Raw genomic sequence first — 22,816 nt, 5'->3', positions numbered from 1 at the left:
AATAAACTTTTCAATGGAGAGAGCATTGTGCCTCTTCGCCTTTAAGAAGTGACATTTTGACATAGAAGCAGGGCAATATATTCACCTCCAATATTCCCTTGTTCACTACCCTTTATAGATCTGGTGTTTCTGAGAATATTTAGCCGGATCCCCTCTAAGTGGGATATTACCTGTGCCACCGGTCACCATTTCCCCCATATATCTGCGGAATTCCAGCATATCCCGACATGACTTCTAATTTCTCCCCGCTTCAACATTATCCACCCTCATCAGGATGAGTGGTCAAGGGCACATTGGGGGGGACATTTTAGAAAGGAACATATGCCTAATGTATTAGTATGCTAGTCAGGGCAAAGAGCTGAGAGAGCGCTTCTCACACAAATGTGTTGATGAAATTCCCCGGCATAACGATCATTCATGTTTAAATTGAAACATCAGAGATAATGATTCAATAATTACATTATGTTATATATGATGTGTAAAACCCCTTGATATATGGCCATATTGGCCCAAAACCTCATTTGCTTCACTGTTTGAAAAACAGCCATTTCCTAGAGGGGCGCGTGTGGCCTGGATTGACTGATGCCTCCATACATACAGGGCTATGCGATTAGAGCGAGAGTTATGGCTGGTACTTACACTCTCCTAGAGCTAGATTTATGGCTGACATGTAATGATGGCGCACTCGGCTGAACCCACAGTAAATCCAAAACGTGGACTTCCTCTGTCCTTGGGGAATTCTGTTAAGGTCCTTGCAGGTCTCCAAAAGCACCTTGTTACATTAATCTGGGGCTGCAGTGTACAGTAACTGGGCCGTCTGTGTCGCTCCTTTGCTTTATCCTAATCTACAGTCAACTTTAATATTCTATTCTACTTTTACTCTAATGTACACTAGCGATCTTCTGTGATTTTGCACCATGTTGCATTAAGAGTTCTTCAATTTTGTGATCGCACCCTCATTATAGCTTAATTCAGACAAAGAACAGTTGGATATAAAAAGAAATTTAATGAATCGATCACAAAACATAGGAACAATACACCACATAAGCCATGCTTGTAGATATTGCAGAGGAGAGAATATATTACATCCTAACAGCCAGAGAGCAAACTAATTGGTTTCTTGATCGGTCACTGAAGCCACAGAAACAATAGGCTGCGTTTGACCATGTAAATGTTTGCTTGGACAGTTTAAACGTACCGTCTCTGGCAGTGAATGGACGTCCAGTGAATACAAGCCGCTTCTCTGACTCTAAAACACTTTGAAGTGTATAAGCAAAATACCACCCTGAGGTCACAGTGTTTTCACCATCTTGCTTACACCCATCAAATCCGGTCAGATCTGCCCAGACAGACTGCGGGGCATGTGGGCCGCGGCTTTGTCCTGGGAGTGACCCCCTGTCTTAACTGGCTGTCACTGGGACTGAATGGCGTGCCAGGGAGCAGCGGTGGCCTCGGTGCCCCAGACAGGCCCGTGGCCCTTCAGTCCGAGCGTCTTTGTGTGTGTGAGACATAATAGTGTCAGTGTTGGCGGTGCTAAAGAGCCCTTTTGTTGACGTTGAAGATTTTGACAGAGTGGTCGGCGCTGGCGCTGGCAAGCTGGACCCAGGAGCTCTCCTCCTCGGCTCCGTTCCCTCCGTCTGACCGCCCGTCCTTCTCTCCCTGCACGCCGACCCCGCTGCTGCTCTCTCGACCCGCCCAGCCCGCCTTGGGCCTCCAGCGGAGCCTCTTCACTGCCAGGGCGTGGCTTTGTCTGCGAGAGGAGCGTGGTGAAGGGAAACAACGGGATACTGCTGCGGTTGGCCTACTCAGAATGTATTAAGCATTAGCTAAGACGCAGCAAAACGTCTAACACATTACCGTCTCTCCATCTCAGACACACCGACATGAACAAAGACTGGTCGCAAACATCTTACAACACGCTTGGCTTGCAGACACACACACACACAGGGGCACGCACACAATCTCACACACACACACACAAAACGGGGGGTGAAAAAATATATTTCAAAAAGTACTTCTAAAAAAAAAAACGCTGATGAGGCACAGACCAACTCATTCATTTTGAAAGTTGTCGAATTGGCAAAAATACGGTTCTGTGCAGCAGAACTAGCGCAGCAGTAAAGCAAAACACTTCTGTAAAGGCCGTCTGAGGAGCAGAAGCCCTCTGATACAAAGACTCAGTGCAGGCTCCAGTCTTCAATTCACTTCCTCTGCTCCACAGCCGATGACTCACACAGAACACCCACATGGGATGCAACACACACACACACACACACACACACACTCTTACAAAAACACAAAAGAACCTGTTGATGGCTCTTCCCATTTAAGTGCTGCTCTGTTCAAAAGAAGCGCAGCCATTCAGCTCCACCCTGCGGCCCGGTGCCTTTCTCTCCTGCAGCCGTAATGGTAAACAGAAAGCTGCTGCTCCCACCAGGCTTCAGGCTGAAGCCACACTACTGTTACAGTAACACAACGGCTCTTTGGCTGCCGCTCTGTCATTTAGATCGACTGCCAGTGGCCAGCAGAGGCCTTTGAAAATTGCTAATGAACTTCATATGGACTCTGGTTGTGCGTGTTGAAAGGATACGAGGCGTCCGTTTCTCCACACCGGCTCCAGTCCAGTCCTCCAGCAGGCTCCTGGCTGGGGCTCCACCTGTACAGCAGGATCCTGCCGCACTCCAAGCCCACTGCCAGCAAGTAGCTGTGAAATGCACACATACACATTTGTAGTCCTATACTGTATATCAATTGAGCACAAGTTTTCCTGAAAATAAATTATTCAATTACTTTTTTTTATTTTTCTGTGATTTCTCTGTTCATCACAAGGACTCCAGTCATCGGCAAAGGTCGACTCAAAGGCAACATTGCCTCGAGACAGAGAACCATATCTCTATTAAAGAAAGACATTATTCTGGTCTTGTCAATGAACAAGGTGATACTTGTTCATAGGGTTGGCTACAAAAAAACAAGGGACTTGATGAGAGGGATGAGATTTTACCAAGAGGACCCCATCTCAGAATTTGGCTAGAAGAGTAAACTTTGTCTTACCTGTGATCAGAGCAGAGTATGGGGCAGACAGCTACGGCGGTGGCAGAATCGCCCACATCCAAGATGGAGGAACAGGGTTGGATCTCTGGAGGGTTTCCGTTCTCCTCCAAACTGCATGGACCCCACACTATCACCTGGACACCAACACATGCATGCATTCATCACTTTATGAATGGTCAACAAAGATTGGGGACAGTCCTCACTGCTGGAGATGCCCTCAATATACAACTGGCGATTTTGTCACCGTCACTCTCCATCACAAAAAAATATCTAGCTCTCCTGTGCAACAAAAGGCAGGAAGTTTGCTCTGCCTTTCAGCAAAACTCACAAAATGAGACTGTAATAATACATAGTTAGCGTATCAGAATATCATGCATCTCTCCAGTGATGTGTCTCCAGAATTTGTTTGGAAATTTGATGCTGACAAGTTTACTTTCGTTGTGTATGCCATTCCAAAAGAAAGTCCAATATAGTTTATAAGAAAATGTGTCTAATATTTGCATGTTACCTTCTTGTCACGACTGGAAGTGACAAAGTATTTGCTGTCGGGGCTCCAGTCACAGGACCAGATGATTCGGCTGTGTACGGCGGTGTCCTTCCCCGTGTGTGCGTACAAGGAGAACTGGGGCTCTGGATGGATACGACAAACACACACATTCACACCCGAAGAGAAAGGAATATATGAAGAATGAGTTAAACCTCGATTTCATTATAATTACTTGAATATCAATCACAACACTACATATGTTTTGTCACTTTTCAATTATGCCAAAACACGTTTACACTTGCTTTCGATTCAAAAAGAGGCAGCAGTTGAAATTCCTATTGTGATTTGTGTGGCGAGGAGTCAGGACGTCTGGATCCCTGCATCACCACTCCACAGAAACAAAGACTCTCCCAAGCGACAAATAAACAACCCAACACGACAGAGAACCTCGTTCCGGCCCTCCATTTCAGTCAGTTTTGGTTTATGACCTGCTGCTGTTTATTTCCCCAGCCTAAGTCATTTCAGCCCCCAGATTGGTTTTCCCCAGAGAGCTTGTTTGTATGCTGCTGGCAGCCGTCTGTCCGCGTGTCCGTAGCTGTGCTGCTCTCGACAGGCACACACACACACACACACACATAACCAAGCTTGCGTGCACACATGGCTGTTAAACCACAGTGTCGCCACAGCAGGCCGAGTTAATCACCTTGTCCTGTCTGTGCACACATGCAAAACTCTCCCTTTCTCTCTCTATAATACACACATATATTTGAGACAGACAGGTGCAGCTGTGTGGTGTCTCCATCCACATTGGTGGGGCATGTTGGGCTGGTCAGTCCCACCACACAGAGACAGAGAAGGAGACAGGAGATAGAGACATATAGGAGGAGGAGGTGGGAGAGTTAGGGATGGGAGAGAGAGGAGCAGGTGTGGCAGGAAAGAGAGCGTTCAGAGGAGAGACGACAAGCAAAAGACTTCAAGAATATAAAAACAGGGCATATAAACAGGCTAGACAGCCTGGAAGGAAGGCAGAAAGAAAGTGACAGAAAGAGAGAAAGAGGACAGTGTCTCCTTAATGAAGATTTCTGGGTGTTTGACCCAGGGGGAGAGTGATAGGAGGCGGAGAGGGAGAGAGGGAGATGGAAGAGGAAGGGAGGATGGCATAACAGTCCAGGTAAGACCGATGGAAGGGTTGAGAAAGAGAGAAAGAAAGGAGGGAGGGAGGGATGGAGGGAGTCAGTTTGTTTGATCAGCTCTGACTTCGTTTAACCTTCCCTGGTCTGGCCTGTGAGAATGTGTGTGTGTGTTCTTCACAATCAGCCTGAGTGATTCAGCAGCCAACCAGAACAGACGGGAACCCTCTCTCTCTCTCACACACACACACACACACACACACACACACACACACACACACACACACACACACACACACACACACACACACACACACACACACACACACACACACACACACACACACACACACACACACACACACACACACACACACACACACACACACACACACACACACACACACACACACACACTCCTGCCCCGCTGCACTCCACCATACAGGCAAATAGGAGAGCGCTGGGCTGGTTAGCCACTGTCAGTGCCCATTTAGCCCACCCTGAGCTGCCAAAAGGGCCATGGGATTCGTTGCCAGAGGCAGGTGGGATGAAATCCTGTGGGCTTAAAGGTTGTGTGCTGAAATTTTTTCTGCTCATCTTGGACGCAGGCTCGCTCGGGTTGTTTGTCTGTGGCACTGCGCTGAGATTCTCCTATTTATCCAAGCAAGTTTGCTAAGAACACGCTCTTGTTTACAGCATGGGCGTCTGCAGAGGAGCTGCATGGAGAAGCGGTTACACACACACACACACACAGACTCTAACGGGAGCTGCCCAGTGTATCCGCTGTCTTGTACTGTTGACAAGTGGGGAGCTGCACAGGAGTATTTAGGGGTCGGCTCCTTTGCTCTAAAGAAGGTTAACAGCTGTTACTGAAGGAGGAGAGAGGGTTTCTCATTCACTTGACTTCCCAGACCATCTAGCGACTGAAGATGGTGACCTTCTAGCCACAAATTTGCTTCTGTAACCATTAACGTCACCAGCAATGAGTCTCAGAGAGGTAAGTCAAGCAAAATCTTTAGAGAAATTGTACAACAGACAAAATGGGTAACAGAAAGGACTACTCATCCATGTTCAAAGCGACACTGCAATAGCCACAATTAACTATTCTATTGGAACAAAACAAATCCGATTTTCCTCTATTTATACATATAAACAAAAAAAAATATTTTGAGTGGTTAAATTTGAAGTTATTGTATTTTCAATAAATCTATCAATTTTTACAGGCCGTTTTGGACTAATTCCAGGCAACGCATCACAACTGCACTTGGTCTTGATTGGCTCACTGCACTAATAATTAGGAAAATCCTTCCCATCAGGCAAGTTTGCAGCATTTGAGCTGGAACTTCTCCATCAGCAGGTTTACGTCATTTGAATTAGAGGAGCTGGTATTGTCGGCCAATCAGGGTCCAGTGTTGTGACTGTTCTCCCTGTGAGGGCTTATTCTCCAAATTCACTCCATAAATGCCCTTTAACTAAACTACATTTATTTGCAAAACATCATGAAGAACATTATTCTTATCCTGAGCCATAGCACATTTGAAAACAAAGTCATGAACCTGAATAATATGGGTCCTTTAAGTTGGATCGTTCATCCTGTAACTAATCCCACATCCCTCCACAACAAGCGCCCCTCCCCTTCTCACCTGAGCTATCAGGAGTGGGCGGGTTCCGTCTCCATAGAGACCAGGTGCGATCTCGGGACACGGCCAAAAGGAGCTGTGAGTGGGGGGAGAAGGCCATCTGGGTGACGGTGAGGGTGTGGCAGGGCAGTGCCTGGAGCTGACGCCAGGAGGCTGTGCTCCACAGCAGCACTGACGCATGCTCCGCTTTAGACGCCTAGGAACACAGTGTAGGTTCATTTAGATTCATAAAAAATACATAGTACAGCAATGACGTGTTGAAAAAAACATGTAGAGGCTAAAGGGAGGAAAAAGACGAAGGGAGGAGGGACAGTTGGAAGAAGACAGGGAGATGGATGGAGGATGTAATGTGTGGTGGGAGGAGGAAGGGAGTGAGACATGGAGTGAGGGAGGGATGGAAAGAGAGGTGGGCAAGGCAGAGGTAGAAAGAGAGGCAGCTGAAAGTGAAAATAAGGACTGCATGCCAGAGATGGAGATAGGCGAGAAACCATACTGTCCATCTCTGACAGCTACCAGCTGTGTGTGTGTGTGTGTGTGTGTATGTGTGTATGTGTGTGTCTGCGTTTGGCAGTACAACCAAGGTCAGGACAGGCTGTCCTGCGTTGCCCCACCACAGTACTTTCAATGCCTGACTGACAGCACAGTCAACCCAGCTCTGATGTGTGTGTGTGTGTGTGTGTGTTTGTGTGTGTGTGTGGGCATGCACGTATGCATGAGCACATGCAGCCCTCCAGCAGACAATCATTCTTGTATGTATAAGAGTGTAAGTGTGGGAGTATGCGCACATACATATGTGATGTGACAGATAATGCACTCTCTCTTCCGACCTAAAGCCCCAAGTGATGTGCTACAGGGGCCATGTAGTACAGACTCTGTGTGTGTGTGTGTGTGTGTGTGTGTGTGTGTATGTGTGTGTGATGTGGCCTCTGGCCTCGGTGTTATCACACTAACCTTGCATGCAGAGGCCACCACCGTTCTGGCGCTGTCTGAGGCAAGACAGAACATCTCAAAGCCATGGCCGTACCTGGAGGTGAGAGAGGAGGGGAAGAAAGAGGCGGGCGAGAGATTAATCATTAACAGGCTCTAAGATAAAAGCCAACGAATATGTGGAAGGACAGACAGGTTGTGAGAGACAGAGAGAGGAGAGGGGGAGTGGGGGGAGAGCAAAAGAAGGAAGCACAACAACAAAGACAGCTTTCCCAGTCTGACAGTAAATTAAGTATTTTGTTATTCCTAAGCGTTGCCCTGACAAGCTCCCAGGCTCAAGGCATCATCCCTAGCTGACAGGTAAATAAGCAGACAGAGTGTGAAATTAAAATACTGATCTGCAATGACTGCTCCTTCTCCCTCTGACAGAAATGAACAATGACGCTCTGGCTAATCATTCAGAACCTAATTACTTTTAGCTTGCTGACTATCACCTTGTTGTTTTAAAATGTCAACAAACTGAAATCACAGACGGCTAGTCAGTAGAGAAATTCCCATAGAACTACTAAACTTTCTGCAACCTGGCAATTTGGCACAATGGTGAGAGAATTATTTATGCCACAAAAATAATTCGGCCACTTACTCATTTTAATGTTTCTATTATGCGCTAAATTATTCAAGGGGGTTGATGCCAAATTGAGGTAGAAAAATGCTATTCAACACACAATGCCCACAACTCCAATAAATGCCCACACCATACGTCATGTTTATGCTGCATTGACTAGTAAATGGATTTAACATTGGCCACAAATGGAGGCAATATATTCAGCCTGGGGAAAAGGCTCATGGGATAGTAGGAATCTGCATTCTGATTGGCTGGTGAGTGGGGGGGGGGGGGGGGGGGGGCAGCACTGAGAGCTTTAGGAAGTCCATCATTCTCAGATATATTAATCCCTTTGGGCAAAAGCAAACAAAAACAATTCCATCTGGTAATTTTCCTTCATTATGAGCGATATGGGAACCCCAATGTCGTTACAGGCAGGGGAAGTGAATGAAGTAGAAATAAGTAGGGGTAGAAACTCAGATTGTTATCGTATGTTGTGTTAGAATCTGCTGCAAGTTAGTGTTACATTGCTCTCTGGGTATCATGTATAACAATAAACCCAAAGTCAAGTTCAGAGGGATGGATAGGCTGTTAGCGGAGAGATACTCACAGTTTCTGGACCTCAGGCCAGAGTGTGTTCTGGAGGAGATGATCCTCTGGTGGGGGCTCTGCACACACACACACACACACACACACACACACACACACACACACACACACACACACACACACACACACACACACACACACACACACACACACACACACACACACACACACAGTATGTGATGAACCATATATTTTAGAATTCTTACATAACTGCCGTTTGCGAGGCCCTGAAAACTGAGCTGTTTTAAAATTCAAATACAACCAGTTCCCAATTTACTAAATGAGGATTACATCCGAGTGGCTATTATAATTTCCCTCTTTTAAATCCCCACACTGTTAACCCAAAGAGGGATAGAGAGAGAAAGGAGCATGTGGAAGTGTGTATGTGACAAGAGTACAAGTCCAACAGGGAGAGAGAGAGAGGGTAAGCACAAGAGAGTGAGAGAGAGAGCAAGAGAGAGAGCGAGGGAGAAAGAGAGTAATACAGAAGTACAGCCATATGCCAGACAGAGAACATGATTGATCGCCTGGAGACAATGTTCTCTCACATTCACATACAGCTCCTCTTAGCATTTAGCTCGCATAAAATCCTTAGCCCTTCAACTTGCCGCTTTTCCCAAAAAGCTATTTTGAAACAACCGCAGCTTTATCTCCAATTCTTAACGGCTGCTGGCTTTGAGGGGGATCAAATTTAGCCGGGTGCCAATCCTCTCCTTCCTACCGCAGACTCTTACACAAGCGTTCTTTGCCTTCATTTTGCATGTGATTGAAAGCCACACTCCTTCTGCTTTGTTATTGGTCATCGGCTTCCCATTCTGTCTAATTATTCATTAATCTTCCTGCCTCTGGGAGCCAATCAGAGAAGAGGAAATGTGTTGTTAACAACAGTCTCGCCGCTTGGTTGCTCTCTACAGCCTGGGGTCATCGATACTTAAACTTTGCAATCACATAAGCCTGCTTTCTAATTAGCATTGCAGATTAAGGAGCGGCTTCAATCATGCTGATGACGGCCCTCGACACCGTCTAGCCTAGGGGTTTCCAACAGCCCCACCACGCTCTCTTCATTTCACTCTCATCCACTTCCCATCTGCCTTCTTTCTACAATCACTTTCTCTCTCTCTTTTTCCCCTTGTTTCTTGCTCTCTCCTGTTTCTCTGTGTACCTCTTTCTACCTTTTTTACCTTCATCCTCCTCCTCATTTCACTGCCTCAACCTCCCCACCTCATCTCAGGTATAGGATTTCAGGTTTTTTCAGGTTTTCAGTTGCTTTGGACTGGCAACTCATTCTTTCTAACACTTTTTCCTGTATTTTTTTTAGAGCACAGGGAGAGCAAAGACTAATAACTAGCTGTCCTTCTGGCTGCATATCATTGTCTCTTATAAGAATATCCTACAACAGGGAGACAGAAACTCTAAAGTGTGCTCTGGGGCCGCCTTGTCCGACTAGTGGATGGATCTGACAGAGGAATATGAATCAGGCTTTGAGATTGCGGAGGGAGATAGGGACGCATTATAGTTTAGGTGAGTCATTGCTTTTCTCTGTAAAAATTATTAATCTGCTTCATCGGTTCTTGTCTAGGGAGGTTTAATCTGAATGAGTACTTTAACGATGACAAAGACTAAATTGAGGGGAAAAACGTCTTGTTCACGGCTCTTTGAGTCTATCTTATGATGTGAACATGTATTTACACAGATTTATTTAACTGAAAGTACCAGTAAGGTTGAGAGGGTGGAAGTAAGACTCCTGGTATTGGTCAGACACACTGCTGAACTGTTCCTCTTCCTTATTAGTCTTTGGAGCGAGGTCACCTGCAAATTAAAATTACATTTTTGTAAATAACATTTATAAGAGAAGTGAAGTAGAAGCTACTGAACAAACTTTAAAGATGAATCATCTCCAAATTTAATGATGCACTGCTGTCCAGAACCACTGTGTGGAGCTAATGGAAATTGATTACAAGGCAAAAATTGGCCACGAAACCCTGAAAACTGAAATGCTCAAATGCATAGCTGAACAAGTTTTTACCTTGAAATACAGCCTTGTTGGATAGACCTAAGGCAGGTGTGCTGGCTCCTTCTGGAAGGTCGGCAGTGTCCTGGCAATGAACAAATACATGAATAAACACACACCTGTGTAAAAATGCATATCAATAACCACCAAGGGTTTTTTTTAAGGGGAGTGGTTAGTCCACTCACCATTTATTTTATTATTATTTAGAGTGGAAAGACAGAGTAGGGGAGACACAGGAGAGAAAGTTCTGGTGGGATTTGACTCTAGGACAGTGAGGGAACATGTGGCTCCAGAAGAGGCGGACTTAACCACTCAACTATTACTGGGCACGGAAAAAAACAAAATTTGATAACTGAAAAATTCTCAATATAGTATTACTCACACTGGATGCCAACAGCTTCTCGAGAGTCGTGCCAGAGATGTTAGCAAAGTTCTCCACAAAGTTCCGTGGTGCCTGAAACACTCGCAGCACCTTCTCATCGGCTCCGGACACAAACTGGAACCTTCCCACCATGGCCAGACACTGCATGTCATACCCATGGATCTGTGGGCGCGAGATCTCATGCCAGGTTGCCTGCAAGGGATAGAGAGGCAGAAGAGAAGACATAAGAGACGGAGATGGATGCTGTGGTATTGGCCTTGTTAAGACAGCAAGATGGAAAACAATGACAGTCGTTAACAGTGGGACTGTCTTGGGATTTATTTGTGAATCATAGTCAACACCAAAAAAAAAGAGCTGAAATAATAATAAATAACTCCTCCTCCTCCTCCTTGAAGCTTCTTAACATCTAAGTTACAGAAAAAAATATATATATAAAAAAGAAGTCAAGACGGTCTGGTTTGTTATTTTGCACCTTAAATATATAATGCGAGTTACATTTTCTCAAAATTAGTCAGGAATACAGTTATGCGTCTTATACAGAAAAGCTTGAATCCAAATGAAAACTACACCTTCGCATAAATACATATATACGTAATATAAAACAAGTCAAGTTGGGGTTAAAGTGGTAATTTTCTCCTTCAAAGTAAGAGTTCCTACCATTCCTGAATAGCCTGCCATGAAGCTTCCTCTGAACAACAAAGCGCTTCATTATGGGAAAACTCTAGGAACCCAGTGGCTATAGGAGAAGATTAGCGCATGACAACCATGGACTCCATACTGCCTCAGAGTAATTTAAACCAAGCAGTCGACTGCTGATTTATCACAGTTACTTACAAGGAGGATGGAGACTGAAGGTGACAATAAGTCTACGGACGTTTCAATTGAAGACTTTTTCCATGGCAAGATGTTTTTAGTATATGTGAAAAATGACTACTTTATTATATACTATATAATCTTATTCCCTTCAGATACTTTTGGCTTCCTAAATTGAGGGGACCATGTATAAATAATGCCATTTAAGATAGAAGGTAGATAGAAGGTAATAAGGTAATAAGTATGAAGCCAAAACATCAGACAATATGCCTGCAAACACATCATGACTGTGTGAAACAGCTGTGTCCCTGTCATGAGGAACATGCCGCATGTCAAACTACTTGTCCTCTAAAAAAACAGAATAGGTTGAGCAGTACAGCAGCCAATAATACACTGACTGTTAATATAATCACAGTCAGTGTAGACTTTAAGTTTGAGATGTATTCAGGTATAGTTTGTATGACAGTATGTGCAAGTTCCCTATCATATAAAACAGGAAGCGTGGTCACCTAAATCTGACATTTAGAAAGAGAAGTTACAGAAAGCAGTATATATTTTGCACTGCACTGCACAGTGTCCACACTCCCCCATCGAGGCAAGAATGCTGTCATCCCTAGTGTTACTGTTGATCCTTACTGCTCATTCCTACGGAGAAACTCCTGCAATGAAGCTCATTTTGACCAAAAAGGCACTTCAATATGGAAGCCAACTGGGAACCCAGTGGATGCAGCAAAAGGTACAGAGTGTGTCTATTCCACAAGTCCAGGGTTCTGTCAGCCTCGGTCTGCTTGGAAACGTGGACTACGTTCTCAGTGAAATGACAGTCACCAGATGCATCTTACCTGAACCCTCAGTGCAGTTTGACGAAGGCACTGGAGGACTCCAGACTGCGGTCACTGGACTCAGCATCTGGGTGAGCGGAAGGTGGAATACGCACTATGGACTCATCCATGATGGTGGTTCATTTGACCTGTCACTGTCAAACATCGGTATGAGTTCTGCAGTGAAGCTGGGCAACGACCACATGGGACACTTAACCATCTCCATTGCCTTCTGCTCTGCACGGATCAGTGATATAACGATAAACGTCCAAGGTGGGGGAAGTCTATTGTTCAAGCCCTTTGTAGACAGAAATAAAGGCCAAATAAAAAGCCAAATTGAGGGGAAAATCTGCCCAGAGATTAGGCGGCTTGTTGAAGACTTGACACAACATCTAACTGCGATGGACGTCTCCGTCAGCGTCAGTCACAATCTGATCATGGAGCTCCCACTCACTAGTGCACCCAGCGTGCAAAGTTCAAACCTTCATCTTGATTTCAAGGGTGAGTTCTATAATGCCCAGCACCATACAGAACCTACATTTCAAGCCGAACCCTTCACGTTGACCCCACATGGCGACTACATGCTCCACCTTGGCTTGTCAGAGTTCTCAGTCAACTCTGCTTCCTATGCTTACTTCTCGGCTGGATTGCTCCAAGTCCAGATCAATGACAGCATGATCCCACCGAGTTCTCCTTTTCACCTCAACACCAGCTTCTTTGGCTCGTTTATCCCTCAGCTTCCCAAGATGTTCCCCAACATGCTAATGGAACTACATGTGGTTGCCAGGGAAGTTCCAATGTTTAGATTCATCTCTGATGAAGTGGATCTGGGGCTCTTGGCCTCAGTCAAGGCATTTGCAATCCATCCAAACAAAACATTGGTTCCCCTGTTCAAACTGAACATCAATTCCAGCTTTACATGCAAAGTGTTCTTCTCACAAGGGAAGATGAGGGGCTCTGCTATGATGAACACATTTACTTTGGCACTGGCATCAAGTGAGGTGGGAATATTCCAAACTACCATCTTGGAAAATGTTATGAAGATTGGAATGAAGACGATGTTTCTACCTAAACTGAATGCCAAACTGTCAGAGGGCACGGTTTTACCCAGCTTCCACCAGCTTCACCTGGATAACCCTGTGGTGAAGGTAGAGGTGGGCTTCGTAGCCATTTCCTCTGATGTTACGGTTTAATCTACACAGTGTCCTACGGTGTTACCCGTGGTGAGCAATCAAAGTATCTCAAGTCTTGATTCCTTTACTCTAAAGTTATGCTATTACTTCTATGAAACTCTTAATAATCATATATTACTAAATCATAGTGTAATAGAATGACATGTGAAATCATGGAAATATGGTCTGTGACTAAAGAACCTATTAAATGGAGACTAAGCATATTTTAGAAAATTGTAGCAAGAAGAATATGTATTAGGTGTTGACTATATCACAAATAGGTCAGTACAACCAGTCAGTGTCAAAAGCATACAAATATATTGTGATATTGTTTTGTTACTGGAGAAAAGGAGATATACAGAAGCAATAACAATGTGAATGGCAAAATACGCACATCTTTGTTCCTATGTGTGCACATCTGATTTCACTACGCAACTCCACAGAACTTTTATATTATGATATGATATTAGATACTATGTAAATTAGTAAATCTTACTTTCAGAATGTATTAATTTTGAAAACATATTCTTGGGAACTAACAAAACAGTTCCGCATTCTGAAAAGTCATTTTCCATTGTATGAAAGCTAGTGACCTCATGGGCTTCTATTTTCAATATGGTCTCAAGAATGAGGAAATGTAGACTGATAGTACTTCATCTACACCGCAAGCTCATATCATGGGAATACAGCCACCAACAGCAGTGTTTTACTGAAACCTCTAAAATTATTCATCTTCTTTCAGGGATCTGAACTCTCGACTGATGGTGTTTGTGATGTATTCCAAATATTAGCAGTGCATTCCTAATATTCCTAACTATGCATAAGTCTAAGAAATGTTTTATTTTCTCTTTCATGCAACCCAATAAACAAAACCAGCTGTAAAGCTGTGTGTGTGTGTGTGTGTGCTGCTCTGCAAGTCGTTTGATTTTGTGAAAATTGATCAAATGATTTTAAAAACGGTTCAAATAATGCCACCAATTATGCGCTACAATCGCTTTCCAAATGCTCTTATAAATGCACGTCAAGGTATTGCAGGAGATTCTGTCCCTACTTTACCTGTATGCTGCCTCGCTTCCTCCATGGAGTGAAGAGTCTGGTGGTCTGGTCTGAGCCCACACTGAGGATGAACTCTCCCTCAGGATCCCAGCTCAGGTCAAGGACAGCGTTGAAGTGTCCCGATATCACAACCCCTGGACTCCACTCTCTCTGGGTAAATGCCATGCAGTGACAGGTAACATTCAATTCACCACTTTCAACCCTATATTTTCCATCTAGGTCAGACTACAATCCCTCCTCTGCTGATGAAAATGTCCCCATCTATGAAGCTGATTCCCTTTGAAACAAAACAGAATCTGAGTCAGTTATCAATACCTTCAGGTTTGTGCTGAACTTTAAATTCACCTTCCAAGCGGGTTTAATTGAAATGGAGTTATCCCTGAACCCTCGTTGTGACTTCAGACCCCACTCTCTCTCAGGGACACCCAACAAAGAGACATGCTAAGCCAGTCAAATTGAGTGGCAGTCAGGGGACTTGGTGCAACTAATTACACTAATCACTGTCTCTCACACAGTGTAGCTGAGTCGCAACTCACTGCCATCTAATCTAGTTTCCAACAGACCCACAATGGCGATGCTTCAGCAAAAAGTTATACGTCTTGCAAAAGTAAAAAAGTTGGATCTCTACTTATGTCTACAATACCCAATTTTATAATAAATAAATAAATAAATACAATTTTAACATTTGTCTTGTAATTGAATATACAAGATCTACAAAAAATGCTGGCATTAACTAGCGATTTGAAAGTGAAAGTATTACTTTGGCCATGTTGACTCTCACCTGTCTGTTTTGGTCCTTGTACCACAGATGTAGCGCTCCATGAAAAGCATGAGCCACGATCATGGAGCCATCCGGACTCATCTGGCAGCCATAGAAACCCAGAGTGTTGCCACCAACCTCCCCTACACGCACCTAGTGTGACAGAAAAAAAAAAGGGTTACGGGGTCGGTCATTATTGATTAAAGCCAACAACTCATCTACGTATTTGACACACTCGTATCTGACATCAGGTGTGCGAAAAACAGTTCATTTCCAGGTCAGAATCATGACTTGCTGCAGACGAAAATAAAAGCAATTCACACTGTTACCACATGAATATGCATCACCTGCCACATACACAGGGATATCAAGGCCTGCTAGGGTTTCCTGAATCCAAAGTAGGCTATTCAGAAACACAATATTCTGGTATTTCTGATAGTGATGAATTTTTAGGCTATACTCTCACATGTAGTCCTGTATCCCATTCAGACATCCAGTATGTAGCGTATTTGTTCTGTCAAACACCAGCTTTTGGTTACCTCAAAATCAGCATTTAGGCTACAGACTCAAGAATGTAGAGAAGAGGAAGGGAGGATGAAAATGTTTGGGACAGCAAACCTGCAATCTGTTCCCAGTCTCCTTCCAAGACTTTTATTAACCAACAGCCTTCATAATGGTGGATAGAAGCACAAAAAAACAAATTAAGCTGACAAGTCAGATGAGAAATTATGCAAAATTGGACTTATTAGAGTTGAATAAATTGTGTTGTTTTTTCTAACAAAATACATTTGTCTAATACAAAATGAAAGCAATCACACTGCACCATATCGTATGAAACAAATAATCATAAAAAACGGCAAAGCTTGAGAACACTGAGTGAGATTTACATAAATTGGATTTGGGTGAGAGCCTGTGACCCCTGCGTAATATTCAGAGGGTAGATCATATAGACAGTGTAAACCCTCCCTGGCCTCTGTCTAAAGGATAAGCCTGAACTAAAAAACCCAATCCCATTTAAAATAGTCCATAATCACTGCCTCAAAGGTCAGAACAATGATAGAAACTAAAAAGTGCTTGTTTCAGGATTCTTGCCACCTGTCCACAGTTGAGCACCATGTTGATTGACGCTAACCCATTTTGATTCAAGCACAATGTGTTAAGTCAGCAATGTCCTGACAGGCGGTTACCAGTTACAATGGCAAATGAGCATGTAACTGTTTAAACTCCATCTGAACTTAATGTTGCATTAAAAGTTTCCCCAAAGTATTCTTCCAAAGGTGAGAAAAAAAAGAAAAGAAATAAAGGAGCACATTTCATGCAAATAGAAGTGTAGGAGGAAAAAGAGGATTACAACTGAATGATATCATTCCACCGTAAGAACTTAAAGGTTCTCATTAGTTCTAAAAATGTAAAAATGGCACCACAATCTGTGTGCATTCATCCTTTCACTGACATTAATATCCATAGAGAACAGAAATTACAAATCAAAATAGAAGAAACAGACAATATTAATATCATATCCTGATGCTTGCATAACCAGTAGGATTCAATGTAGGATTACGGCACTAGACAGAAATAACTTAGAAACAATGCCCAAATCAATCAGAATGTTGAAAATCTGCGTAAATTACTAGAAATAGGAATTGTTCTTTCTCCTAGAGAGAGCTGTTCTGACTAAAATGTGTCAATAATCTGAATCTGCCACAGAATAAGTGGCTTCTAGTAGAATAAATGAGCTTTGTCCTTGGACTATAATGGACAACGCAAGAAAGCAGCTTTATACCCACTGCATCACCCTCGCTCCACTGCATGATAGGAGAAAATTATATTAGCAGCTATATCAGTTTTGCCACTTAACAGACAAACCAGAACTCCCTTCTGCAGCTGTAAGTCAACATTATTTACTTGGTGGAGTGAATTTTTACATCAATACTTGACTAGTCAAAGTAAAACTCTGCACCAGGCCTACTTCCTACTGCCATGAGCAAGTCAAACAATTAAAAGCTTTATCGGGCCCAGAGGCCTTGGAGGTAAACTGGGTCCAGAGGGGAGATCTATTCAGATCAATAGCGGCAGAACCCCCCCTAGAGAGTGCCACACTGCTACCTCAGCAGCACTGTGGTCTGTATCCAGCTACGGCGATATTATATCTCTTCCATCTTTAATTAGCTTGTGTCTTAAACGATATGGAAATCGGCTGTTAGGAAATATGAGAAGTGCTAAATTCTAACTCTAATGATTCCAATCAGAGAACATGTACAGCTTAGCCTATTATCCATTTTTAACCAGGTAGGTTGATCGAGAGCACGTTCAGCTGCAGCTATAACCTGAGACAGATTGCAGGACAAGCGCATAACAATGTGCATGCATAGATTATATTGTACCCAGACTCACAACAGGTTGACACACACCTGTAATGATACATACACATCTTCATTACGTCTATCTAGTGCATGTGCCAGCCAAGCGGCGTCCTCCATCATCCGGCAGTCTTAAAAAGCTTGGGCTGGTCATCGATGACCTTCAAAATAATGCCTGTCCCCAGGCTGAAACACAGCGGAACTAATGATAGCAATAAAGGCATTGCTTCACTTTGAGTGACACAGTCTCCTACCCATCCAGAGAGAGAGAGAGAGACAGAAAGGAGAAAGAAAGAGATGGTAAGATAGAAAGAGAGATGGTGAGATTGAGAGAGAAAGAGAGATGCAACATTAAGCAGATTGATTTTAAAATTCTGCACACAAGAGCCTGCCGTAAATCATGCAAAAACTCACAGAGGCAAAAAGCCCGTCATCTGTCTTGTTTACGAGAGGGGGAACAATATGGATGTGCGGCATGCCTTATCGCTGGCCAACGGGGGTACAGGGGGGAGGAATGGAACAAGGACAACTAAGAAAGGAGGGCATATATCATTCTTGGAGAGAGAGAGAGAGGAGGGTGACGAGGACGGAATGAGCTTCAGCGGGGCGGGAAAGCCCATACAGGTTTTCAAATCAAATTTTCGTTATCCGAGAGACACTGACCGACTGACTGAGAGACCGACTGACTGACTCTTTCCTCCCATTCGACCTGTATAACATGAAATCAACTCGTATCATGTTCCTGCAAAAACATAAACACACATTCACACGTGCACCCACACACACTAAAATATTACCACTTTTGGTATTAGCTGCTTTACTTCATTTGCCATGGGGCTCACTGTAAATTGTCCGGAGTACACAAGAGGTCTGAAAATAGGTTATCTCTTAAAAACACACACACACACAGACGCACACACTGACAATCCCTCCAGGCATTGTGGTGGCCCGCCGCGGTCAGTCTGGGCTGTTAATTACCAGTGTGTCTCGTTAGTAAGATGTGCTTTACGCGGCGGTGGGCCCTGGCCACCCCACTGCTAACCCCGCTCTCCATTAAATCTCACCAATTACTCTAATCAGCGTGGAGGAGAGACGGAGCGCTTCTTTGTAAAACTCTGCTAATTAAGACACACATGCTCGGTCATTTGCCGCTCAGGACTTTGCTTTGCCGAACGCTGCCGTGACGCACAACACGGCCTTTGTGAGGCCGGTTCAGGGATGCAGCACGCCCCCGACAGAAAAAGACTAAAGAGATGTGTCTAAAATGTGGCTTTAGCTTTTAATTCTGTCTAAAGTGTAAAGAGCACCTGGGACAAAAACGTAAATACAGTTTAATTCACTGACATTTCGCTGTTATGTCTGTGTGTTTGTGTGTGTTTGTGTGTGTGTGAGTGTGTGTGAGTGTGTGAGCTTCAGAGGTTAAGCTTCCTTTGTAGGCAGGGAACCTGTCAGTTCAAAGAGTTTGGCTCCCTCGTTTGAAAAAACAGGTGAGAAGGAAGAGAAATAGAGGGAAAGAGAAATGGAGGAAAAAGAGACTCATATACTATGCACTTCCACATTCAACAAAAAGGTTATTCCAGGTATATGGGGTTTTATTTTTTTCCCCCTCTGCACATCAAGAAGGTCGAGAGGGCCTGACCCCCCCCCCCAGCTTTACATGTTTTACACGTGGAAAGTGGAAAAGCAGCAGCAAGTCCGGTGTGCCGGACTTGTGCCGGGGGGGGGGGGCACACCGAACTTGCTGCTGCCTTTCCATTCCACTGCCCACCTTCCTCTAATCCACCTGGGAAGATGTGACGCCTACAGCTTCAGCCACTAATCATGACCTCCCTTGTCAAGGCCAAGATGGAGGAGGATGAGGTGTGAGACTGTCACAAGCGCTCCAATCTCCGCTCTTTGTTGCTAGTCACTGTGCGTGCGAATGACAAGATCAAAGGCGCAGAAATGTCATTGATCAAGTGTGGAATCACCTTTGAGTGTGATGACACTCAAGGTGCCTGCCATGGCGAGGTGAGGGATTTCTGTGCAACGTGAGGCATCACATCTCTCTCTATGTGTGTGTGTGTGTGTGTATGTGTGTGTCTGCTTTTTTTCGAAAATGTGCCCATGAGTAAGTGTTTCTGGCAAGTGTGTGGAAAGGTAATCTGAGGTACTCCGGCACCATCTGAGAATTTGCCACACACAGAAAATGTAAAGAAAAAAAAAACTGTGGGGCAGATGGGCAGGGAACTGCTTTTTCTTCGCCATCCACACTTGTGTTAAATTTAGCCCCGCGCTGGCACAACAGCAGCTGTTGGGAGCTGAGAGAGATGAAGTGTAAGAGAGAGAAAAGGAGGAGAGAGATAAAGTGAGAGAGAGAGAGAGAAGACAGGAGAAGAGACGGGGAGGGAAGAGATGTGGGGAGAGAAGAAGAGCGAGGAGGAGGAGACAGAAAATGACGGATGGCAGGTGTGGAGAGGGAGAGAGATGGATAGATCACGGGGGGGGTAAAAAGAGCAAAAAATAACGAGAAAGGCGCAGCAGAGGCTCTGGCATTTCTTCCGTTGGCCTCTCCATCCCCTGTCGGATCTGCTGGGGAACGGGCTGCAAAAGAGGGGGTTCGGTGTGAGTGAGTGATAGAAGGGAAGATGGGGGAGGACAACCTCGGCTTGTCTAAACTCACAGTGGTGCGCCGGGCACCGCGCCTCTTCATCACTGTCTATCACTGCTATTCCTGACACCTCAATGTCAGGGAGAGTGGAAACCAACGCAGGGGCACTGACAGCGGGAGAGGGGATACTGGGGGGGGAGGCTCCAGTTCCAGATCATGTCAAAAGCTACTGAAAGGCAAGCTACTAGAAATGGAGAGGGAAATCGCTTCGTAGATCTGTGTGTGTGTGCTCGCATATCTGGGTATGCCCTTCTGCTTTCGCTTCAGAGAGAGCGATTGAGAGTGATTCAGAGTGAGTTTTTGTGAATGTGCGTGTGTGAAGTCTGTGTATGTGCATTCACTCTCATGTATTCCAGCATGCTCCACACTGACCTGCTCCACCCAGACTCCAGATCCCTCCTCAGGAGCCCAGAGGATCATGGTCTTGTCCATGGAGGCAGAGAGCAGACGGAGAGGCTGTTGCAGTTTGCCACCTGTAGGGGGAGACAAAGGAACGCTGGAGAATCAGCACAGGAGCAGCACACACAGTCAAGTCAGGCCTGTTATTGACCCCTCTATCACGTAAACATTTTCTACCTACAGTATACAAACAAAATCATGTTTAATGTGATGTACACAGAAGCTACAATGGATTTAAAATTATCTTTAGTAACTGCACTGAGGATAGTCTGATGGATTGAAACATCTGCTGCCTTTTAACTTCAGACATGAGCACTTTTTTCACCATGTCGCCTAATGAATGAAGACATTTTTGCATTGATCTCAGCATATTGAGTGCCCTTTGAGGCAGCTTGGCCCTGCCCAGTTGGTGTGCGGGTTGCTCTACCTTTACCTTTGATGCAGTTAGCTTTTAAGCCAACCAGACTTCTGAAAGGAAGGTTCAGCATGTTTAGAAGCCTTTCCCTTTGAGACTTTCCTTTGAGCCAATAACTTTTCACACCAGTGTTTTTCTTTCTGAGAAATTGCCATCAATCTCTTGTTGGCATTTGTTAGCAATACTAGTGCAAACCTATGGGAAAGAAACAGTGTCTCTCAGCATTGCATGCAAGCCATTCCATCCCAAGCCATTCCATTTACTTCCACAGGCTGTAGAAATACAATACATGATTGAACCGTTTGGAGAGACGATATGTATATGGATATGTGATTCTGAAAGAAAAGGTTTAATTCCCCGTTTGACTTGCACTAGCACTGCCAACAAATTCTAGCAGAAACATATTGCTAATTTCTCAAAAACAGTGTGAAACCTTTTGATTGTCCTAAAAATAGGCTTCATTAGTGATCAGTGGGGCCGGCTCCAAAAAAAATCCTCATGCTTCCCTTTAAAGTTTTGATCAAGGTACCTTTGTAGAACGGAGGCTGCCAGTGGACTCCATAGACCCAGTTCTCATGGCCTGCCAGGACTGTCTCAAGAGACACAGCAAACACTGCGGACACGTCTGGAGCAGGAACACAGGGAGGCCAGAAACATACCGTTAGTACAGCATATAAAGCGGATATAAAGGTTCTGAACACAAGAGATAGGAAATGCAGTTGAGAAAAGCGAGTATGCATAGATCAGACCTGGTTGAGCTTTAGCCTGTCTGAACCTTTTCTGTTGTCCCTCTACTTGCTATGGCACACCGACTTGCGATTCTAAATGCTCCATGAAATATTAATTACACTATGCATTACACTGACGCACGTAAACACAGCTTTGCAAAAACACACACGCTTGGTCATCTTATGGTGGCGGCGACCCCCGTGTGCCATGAAACCGTCGAAAACAGTATGTCTTCATTTGGTTAATTACCAGCCTTTTATAATCAAGTCCGCACTGGGCACTCACCTCTCTCCTTCACTTCAAAAACGTCCTCTTTCATTTTGATGATGGTGTGATCGTCCTCTGCGCGGGCGTCCGTCCCAGACTTGGCACACAGCCGCCACACTCTGATGAGACAGTCCTGTGAACAGCTGGCTAATAACAGCTCCCCACCTGAACAAGTTGGAGAGAGCACCTGAAAACCTTCCTCTACAGAAAGCCATTTTAGATTACCTTTCCACCGCATTTACCCCTATTGCTTTCCATGTTATATTAATTTATTTATGTTTACTTTTGACCCATTGTTTTACTTGTTTTTACTGTTCTTGTGGCACTTTGAGATGAATGAAAATTATGTTATAATTAAAAATGAGTACACAGATTGAAGAGAGATGTTTGATAACTCCGCAAGATGACTTTCAATAATATATGATCAAATCATATAATTTCCAGGTTGATAGGACCCTGATGACCTTGTTTTATAGAGCTTGTATTGATTCTGTGCTGCCTTTTTCAATTATCTGTCAGTACAGTAATCTAGG

The 22,816-nt window shown here is 44.3% G+C and overlaps 2 protein-coding genes across 2 annotated transcripts; one reads left to right on the top strand and one right to left on the bottom strand.

Annotated features, from left to right (window-relative positions):
- Positions 1-994: 994 nt before the first annotated feature.
- LOC139666733 (elongator complex protein 2-like) lies at positions 995-22,448 on the bottom strand (the record flags this gene model as incomplete). The annotated part of the gene is made up of 15 exons (XM_071546052.1): positions 995-1,750; positions 2,591-2,704; positions 3,052-3,185; positions 3,560-3,681; positions 6,312-6,504; positions 7,260-7,332; positions 8,450-8,507; positions 10,162-10,257; positions 10,475-10,544; positions 10,842-11,033; positions 14,704-14,853; positions 15,485-15,616; positions 20,846-20,946; positions 21,817-21,912; positions 22,302-22,448. Coding segments are annotated over 15 exons (1,895 nt in total), but the record flags the coding sequence as incomplete, so codon positions are not given.
- On the top strand, positions 12,253-14,500 carry LOC139666734 (bactericidal permeability-increasing protein-like). Its single transcript, XM_071546053.1, has one exon. The coding sequence runs from the start codon at positions 12,256-12,258 to the stop codon at positions 13,666-13,668; it is 1,413 nt and encodes a 470-aa protein (XP_071402154.1). The 5' UTR covers positions 12,253-12,255; the 3' UTR covers positions 13,669-14,500.
- Positions 22,449-22,816: the final 368 nt, after the last annotated feature.

Source organism: Centroberyx affinis, unplaced genomic scaffold (genome assembly GCF_046629955.1).
Source record: "Centroberyx affinis isolate AG114_WGS23_722 - 3 ecotype Tasmania unplaced genomic scaffold, CSIRO-AGI_Caff_v1 ptg005099l_1, whole genome shotgun sequence".
NCBI lineage: Eukaryota > Metazoa > Chordata > Actinopteri > Beryciformes > Berycidae > Centroberyx > Centroberyx affinis.
Note: the sequence above shows the minus strand (reverse complement) of the source record. Positions and strands in the feature narration are given on the sequence as shown.